Consider the following 7,550-nt stretch of genomic DNA (forward strand, 5'->3'; position numbering starts at 1 on the left):
CAGCTTAACAGTCTTGGAAACCAAACTTAGGTTTAAAGTTTGGCTGGAGGGAACTTTCCATAGACACTTGTGGACTCTTGGCTGTGATGGTCGTCCCTGCCTAGAAGTTTTGAAAGTTGGCCAAGGCAGCAGTTTGAAATTTGTCTCTAATTTCCAGTGCTGGTTGTCTGGGTGTCAACCTCATTGGAGCCAACAGAGTGGTGGTGTTTGATGCCTCCTGGAACCCGTGCCACGACGCCCAGGCCGTGTGCCGAGTGTACCGCTACGGGCAGAAGAAGCCGTGCCACATCTACAGACTGGTTTCTGATTACACCCTTGAGAAGAAGATCTATGACCGTCAGATCTCCAAGCAGGGCATGTCAGGTAAGTGTGGGTGAACATGGCATTCCACTCTCAGCTTTCACTCCTTTTAGCTCCTGCAAGTCCTGGTTCTGTGGGTTTTGTAACTTCTTTTTTTAAGCTTGAAGACCAGACAAAGAGGTGACAGACACTATCCCAGAGCTATGTTTGATGTTTATGAGTTGGCAATGACATGGGATCCTTTAAGAAATTCATGATGGTAGAGCCAAAATCCTGCAGCAGGGCTGTGTTACTAGTCCACTGCTGTGCCATTTACCATCACTGCTACTCTCCTGGCTGCTGCAACAGACTGGAGACTCAGAGGGTGTCTGTTTTCCCCTGTGCCTGGATATTGCTCACCTTAAGCTGGGTGTTACATATTAAATAGCTCTGTACCTCCATTTTTCCAGCAGCAAGAGAGGGAAAATGGCTAAATTAAAACATATATTGATACCTTTGACTCACAGTGCTTACTTAGGAGCCAAGAATAATGAATTCATTGCAGTTCTGACCTCCCCTTGTACCACAAGTATCATTTGTGCTGGCTTGTGCCAGCTGTCAAGCTGTTCTCCTGGAGCATGCAGCCGAGGGTTGTGGTGACCCAAAGAGAGCTCTGGTGCCTGAGTCCTTCTGTGCCTGAAACACAAGTCCAGAGGCAGCAGCCCAGTGTGATCTGCTCAGTGTGCTGTTGTGCACTCAAGGTGGAGTCCCCTGGCAGCTGGCTTCCAGGAGAGTCCTGGATAGAGATGTTTTCTCCACATGCTCCTGTTTGCCCTGTGTGCAGGAGGGATAATGTCCAAGAAAAGCATTCAGGCTCTTGTGAGCGAGGGACTCTGGCTGCTTTTCTGAGCTTTTAACTCAACAGAGTTCTGTAGATTTTAGTATCTGGTTACTAACTTGAGCCTTTTTGGTGGGCTTTGTGGGAGAGCACCTACTGATGTGGCTGCAGTTCTGTCTCAGGACACCTATGTTTACAGCCTTGTCATGTGAGGTGGGACACCATCCATCTCTAGTTTTGTACTCCTGCTTGCCAGGAGCTCGCTGACCTGCACTGCCTTGCTGTGCAGTCTGGAGCACAAGGCACTTGTCAGCCTGACTTGGTCAAACAGGCTCAGTTCTGAACATGAATGGTGATTTTTCTCCCTGCCCTGACATTTACAGAACACTTCTGAGGATTGTGCAGATTGTAAGGAGGGAGCTCTGTTAGAACAGGGGTGTAGGAAGGGCAGCAGGCAAGCAGTACCCATTTCTTCCCTTTTCTGCTAATTTCATTCCCCCTCTTTTCCAGATCGGGTGGTGGATGATCTGAACCCAGTGCTGAACTTCACCCGACGAGAGGTGGAGAACCTGCTGCATTTTGTGGAAGAGGAATCTGACCCTGCTCAGCTCTCCCTCAATCCAGGCAAGATGAAGGAGTCCGTTCTACAATTAGCCTGTCTCAAGTATCCTCACCTCATCACCAAGGTAAGACCAGCCTGTTTCCTTGCTGGCACAGCACTGCACAGGCAGGAGTAGGCCTGGAGGAGTCTGGCAGCATGATGGGGCCATGGTGGCGAGAAGGATGCACCTGTGTGCTGCTGGTGGGAATAGGCAGAAAATCCTCTAGAGAGAGCCCAAAGAGCCCTGCCCTTCCTTCCCTGTGGTATCTCCTACACATTTACAGACGCCTCTGTCCTGGACAGGTTTGGGGGCAGGTTGCCGGCACCCCTTTTCTTCATCTTGGTGCTAGGTGGGAAAGTGGCAGTGGCATATCCCAGCTTGCTGCCAGCTCTTTTCCTGGGGTGGCTTTGAACCAAAGCTGGGACAGGCAGCACTTGCCTGTGTTGTCAGGAGTTTCTCTGGTAGGGTGGTGGTGCAGAGGGGGCCTGTGGCTGGGTGCTGTGGAGCTCTGGTGGCTGCGTGACATTGTGGCAGACTCTGTTCTTGCACTCTTGGCCTGGCCTTTGGCTCCTGGGTTTTGCTCTGTGCTTGTGGTAAGTGCTGGCCTTGGCTGGGCAGGCAATGGCTTAGCTGACTGTCACCCTTCAATCTGAGCCTGGCCACATCCACAACACTGCCCTGCACGTACTTCACCATGGCCAGCTCTGCCTTCCCAACTGCCCTTCCTGCTCAGCCTGGGATGGAGACAGGCTGCCGCAGGGAGCCGCTGGCTGCCGTTTGGGGTTTGTTGGTTCCCTCTTGTGGTGTGTTGGTGCCAGAACCGCGGTGCTGTGGGGTTGCAGGAGCCTTTTCAGCATGAGTCACTGCTGATCGACCGGAAGGAGCACAAGCTGACCAAGGCAGAGAAGAAAGCAGCCAAGAAGAGCTATGAGGAGGAAAAGCGAGCATCCGTCCCCTACACCCGGCCGTCCTACGCACAGTATTACCCAGCCAGTGACCAGAGTCTGACGAGCATCCCTGCCTTTAGCCAGAGGAACTGGTGAGTACCTGCCCCTTCCCCTTCTTCCCATGCTGTAGACATGAAATGAGTGGGCAGAGAATGTTTATCCCTGTCGGGTGGGCACTGCACTCTCCTCCCTCCTCTCTCACTAGGCGACCAGCCCTCAAGGGTGAGGACAAGCCAGTGGCAAGCGTCCGCCCAGTTCAGTCCACCCCCATTCCAATGATGCCCCGACATGTCCCCATGGGCAGTGCAGGATCAACCTCAAGCTCCAACCCTGCTGTCAACTTCCCCATCAACTATCTACAGAGAGCTGGTGTCTTTGTGCAGAAGATTGTCACCACCACGGGTGAGTTGCTGGTGCTCACAGTGGGTTGAGTTGTGATGCCTGTGGTGAACTGAGCATCAGGGGGAGTTGTTGATGCTCACATGGGCAGTGGGCAGGTGGCCATCAGAGCCAAAGATACTGCCTCTCTCATTTGAGTGGTTCCCCTGGAGGACTTTCACTGCAGATGTGCAAGGGTCTTGGACCTGCTGGGTTGTTGGGAGTGAACTCCTATGAGAGGGCCTTCAATACATACTGTCACCAGTTGTCCTTTTTGGGATAAGGGACATGCTGTGCCAGAGCAGCGTGGCTTTTTCATCTTTGGAGCCTCTGCTGCCTTCCTGTGCTGCTCAGAAATAAACCCAGGGCTTGCTTGTAGCGTAGCACATAGGAGAGACAACTGCACTGCAGACAAAGGGGTTGGTGGGGCACCTGCCCTCTCCTGACTGTAGCTGGCTTGTAATTTAATGGACACTGTTCTGTTTCTTCTCCCACTACCAGATATTGTGATTCCGGGTACAAACACGTCCACTGATGTACAGGCAAGAATCAGTGCTGGTGAGAGCATCCACATCATCCGAGGGACAAAAGGTAAGTCCTAGCCAATGCTGAGTAGCAAAGAAAAGGATGTAAGAGCATGAATCAGTGCCTTGACAGGAAAAGAAACAAGAAGAGGAGGAGGTCTGGAGTTTGCAGTGGCTCTGTTGCAGCCTGTGCTCTGGGTGTGTTGATGCTGCAGAGATGTTGCAGCTGTGGCTGCTCCTGTAGCCCTGAGAGGAGCTGTTGAACTTTGTGGCTGGATGTCTCCTTTTCACAACACCCTCTGCATGTACTGGGGCAACCAAACACTTCCTGGTGCTCCCAGAGCAAACTCTGTCTCAAGCATGAAGTTTCACGTTTCCCACCAGCAGCACATTGGGAGGGGGTGATCCCCGACCCATGAAAGCTGCAAAGGTGGAAGTGAGGAGTGAAGAAGGAGACAGAAGCCCCTCACTGAGCTTCCCTGCATGATCTGAGCTGGCCTTATGTAGCACTGCTGTCCTGTTCCTGCCTGAGCAGCCTTGTGGGCTCACAGATCCAGGGTCCTGAGCTGATATTAGGGTTGTAATGACGTTGTTCTGCCTCTGTTCCAGGGACGTATATCCGGACCAGCGACGGTCGGATTTTTGCTATACGGACCACTGGGAAGCCAAAGGGCAATGAAGACCGTCGGACAGCTGCCTCAGGTAGGGGCTTGTGAGTGCTGTGTGAGGCTTTCACATGTGCTTTCCTACTTGAGTGTCTGGGGTGGCTTTCCCTGGTGTATTCCTCACGGCTGTGTTTAGAGCAATCTCCCCACCTTCCTTTCCACTGTTGCATTTTGGCCCCCAGGTTTTTCTCCAAGGTCATCTTTCTCACCTGCTCCATCTCCTTGTTTCCAGGCTCCCAGAGCTCCTCCCTGGAGTCCACAAGCAATGGCAGACACAGTGCCTCATCGCCGCAGCTCCCCAGCACGGAGGAGCTCACCCGGCCCATATCCCCCGACAGCCCCGAGATCATCAGCGAGCTGCAGCAGTACGCGGAGGCGGCGGCCGCGCGCGAGTCCCGGCACAGCTCTCCCAGCACCAACGCGGCACAAGGCCACGCCCGCACGGACACCGCGCCCGGCGCCGCAGCCCGAGGAGCCGAGCAGCGCGTGGGGGTTCACTGCCTGGCCCCCTCCGTGTCCGCGGCCCTGCCAGCCACCAGCCAGCACGTCGATGCCCACTCGGTGTTGGACTTACGGGGCAACAAGCGCAAGTCGACCTCGCCGTCGGCTCCGGAGGAGCAATCCCGCAGGCAGCAGAAGAAGCGCCAGTTGCCATCGTCCGTGCAGCCCTACGAACACGGGTACCCCGTCTCTGGTGGGTTCACCATGCCTCCTGTCTCTTTAAACCACAACCTAACCCATCCATTTGCCTCCCAACCAGGAAACTCCTTGTACATGGGCACTGGCTCCTCTTATTACCAGCTGCCCAATTTACTCCCAGACCCTCATCTGGTGTTCCCTGTGACTACTGACCCTCTGCTGACAGCCGGCACCGCCAGCTCTTCTGCTGCTACCTCAGCCACCGCCAGCGTCCCCTCATTCATGCTAAACCCTTCTCTGACAGGGGTGCTGCCCAATTACTCGCTTCCCTTCACGCAGTCACTCCTGCCCGAGCCCAGGATGTTTGCTCCTTTCCCAGCCCCCGTCTTGCCTAGCAGCCTTCCCAGGAGCATGGCATCTGCCTACCCTGGCTACATGTCCCCTCACTCGGGCTACCCAGCTGGGGGTCTCCTTCGGTCCCAGGTGCCTCAGTTTGAACCCCAGGAGGTCCCAGAGGTGGGATGCAGCTCTAATGACGAGGACAAAGACGACGATGTCATAGAGATCACAGGGAAATAAAAAGGCCCAGCTCCTGCTCGGTCTCAGCTCCGCCAGGAGGCAAAAGTTGCAGGACCTTTTTGGGAGTCAGGATTTCCCCTCTGGGCTGTGGCAGTGGGTGGAGAAGGATGCAAAGGGTGTGGCGTGGGGGTGGTTTTGTTCTTTTCGTTTTGCTTTGTTGTTTTTTAGCTGTCAAGGATAAGAATTGTATTAGGGGCTGGGAGATGGGAGAGGGATAGAATGGACCTGTGAGGGCCAGGGGAGCAAGAGCCAGGGGAGGAGGGAAGCAGCAATGCAAACCATAGGAGTGCCTCCCCCTATGCTCTGTCTGTCTGTCTGTCTGTGTTCTCTGTCTTGTCTGGCCGCAGCGGCTCGGTGTTGTGAGTCACTGCCCTGCTCAGGCCTGGAGGTGCGGGCTTGACCGCTGGCAGGGCCGAGCTCCCTCTCACATGAACTGCCTTATCTGTGAACTTCTCTCACTGAGAGAGGGGCGGGCCGGGGGGTGACTCCAGCAGAGGTTGGGGACAAAGTCTTTTTAATGGGGAGGGAGTGGGGAGGCTTCTACATCGTATATGTTGGGGCAGGGAGGGGGGGGATTGATGTTAAAAAAAAAAAAAAAAAGGAAAGATAAAAAAAAAAGATTAAAAAAAAAAAAAAGAAAATACCCCACAGACAGTTTGTCACCCTCTTCAAATTCACATGAGACTAGTGTGAGGGCTCCAGGCAGGCTCCTGCTGCAGTCAGGCAGGCAGGGCTCTGATGGGGGGCTCCTCCAGGCCCTTCTGGAAGGTCCTGTCCTTCCCAGGGGCCTTCTGGAGGGTCCCATCCAAGGTAGGTTGGCCCTGTGGGTCCAATGCCAGCTCTGTGTGCCAGGTCAGATGAGTGGAGCAATCCCAAATGTCTTGGTGGCCGTCGGAGGGGAATCCTGGTGACTCCTCAGTTCCACGGCCCTGCCAGGCTATGTGAAGGCCACGTCTCACCCTGCTGTGGCCCACCAGATCCAGGGGTATGTGGGCTCACTGCTGCTTCTCAACAGCACCAGGCAGTGGAGAAGATTGGGAGGGGGACACTGGACCCAGTGCCAGTTGCTGTTGAACCTGTGACTGGAGGGACTTCCCCCTGCACAGAACCTCTACATTAATTTATTTCACGAAAGCGTAATATTTATTGTCTGGGGGAGTCTGTCTTTCTACTTTTAAATTAATTTCCATATTAAAAAAAAATAAAAAGCTGGCCTCCATCATGCAGTGGTCGCTTGTTGGGTTGTTTGTGTGGGGAGAAGCAGTGGGTTGACTGAAGTGTAGCCTTAGGAGCGGGGCCAGCTGTGGAGGTGGCCCACGGCTGACTCGTGTGGCATTGGCTGGATGTGCCCCATCAGGAGCTGCTCTGGGTGCTCAGCAGCCAGAGCGAGGATGGAGTCCTCTTGTCATTGGGGAGCACATGTGGGAGCCTGCTGTGCTGCTTCCCAGTGAGGAGGAGGGCTGTGAGGTGTGTGGAGCTGGGGAAGCACCTTTCCCCACGCAGGGAGCAGCACTCAGCCCAGCCCTGCTCAGCCCCACGTGTGAGGAGGCTGGTCCTGGCCCTGACAGTGAGCCCTCTGGCTGCTCACCTCGGGGCCAGGGCTTCTAGGGAGAGCTGAGATACCCAAGTGCAGCCGGACTTGGTGGGTGTGACTGTGTGTGAGCACATTAGGATGGAGACTTGAAATCCAGGAACCCCCGTGTCACATCTGAGTGTCACCAGGCATGAGCTGTGCTCGCCTGTGTGGGATGTCCCTGGAGCCATGGCAGCTTGTAGGGGACCTCTGGAAGCTGCAGTCACTGCTGTTTGCTGGGACCAACTAAGTATAGGAAAGGACAGGATGTCCTTACATCCTCCACTAAAGGGGTGTGGGAAGATGGGATCCCCCTTCCTGAGAGGGGGCGGGTGTGCACGTGTGTTATGGAAACATAATAAAAATGTTATGGGGCTTTCCTAGTGTCTTCTCTGTTTAATGGACATTGTCTGTCAAACATAACCACACCATTCATAGAAGCCTTAGATCAACAGTTTAGCTATGCAAATTATTTTAATTATTTTTTTAAAAAACAAACATTAAAATAGTGCTTTCTTCTTTAACA

General features: G+C 54.1%; 1 protein-coding gene and 1 long non-coding RNA gene across 7 annotated transcripts in view; one reads left to right on the forward strand and one right to left on the reverse strand.

Annotated features, from left to right (window-relative positions):
• The window catches only part of RAD54L2 (RAD54 like 2), a 69,159-nt gene that overhangs the window by 58,873 nt on the left and 2,736 nt on the right, over nucleotides 1-7,550 (forward strand). For 5 of the 6 annotated variants that reach the window (XM_064667904.1, XM_064667907.1, XM_064667905.1 and 2 more), the window contains 7 exons: nucleotides 158-363; nucleotides 1,628-1,803; nucleotides 2,562-2,758; nucleotides 2,872-3,068; nucleotides 3,546-3,635; nucleotides 4,178-4,270; nucleotides 4,466-7,404. In XM_064667904.1, coding sequence (XP_064523974.1) covers nucleotides 158-363; nucleotides 1,628-1,803; nucleotides 2,562-2,758; nucleotides 2,872-3,068; nucleotides 3,546-3,635; nucleotides 4,178-4,270; nucleotides 4,466-5,451 — 1,945 coding nt within the window. In that variant the 3' untranslated portion in view covers nucleotides 5,452-7,404. Of the gene's footprint in view, nucleotides 1-157; nucleotides 364-1,627; nucleotides 1,804-2,561; nucleotides 2,759-2,871; nucleotides 3,069-3,545; nucleotides 3,636-4,177; nucleotides 4,271-4,465; nucleotides 7,405-7,550 lie in introns of those variants that run through there. The other variant, XM_064667909.1, reaches the window with a different exon arrangement.
• LOC135420430 (uncharacterized) lies at nucleotides 3,465-4,531 on the reverse strand. The gene is made up of 2 exons (XR_010433518.1): nucleotides 4,443-4,531; nucleotides 3,465-3,652 (listed from the first exon to the last, which is right to left on the reverse strand). It is a non-coding gene; the product is annotated as an uncharacterized LOC135420430 (long non-coding RNA).

Source organism: Pseudopipra pipra, chromosome 11, assembly GCF_036250125.1.
Source record: "Pseudopipra pipra isolate bDixPip1 chromosome 11, bDixPip1.hap1, whole genome shotgun sequence".
NCBI classification, from domain to species: Eukaryota; Metazoa; Chordata; class Aves; order Passeriformes; family Pipridae; genus Pseudopipra; species Pseudopipra pipra.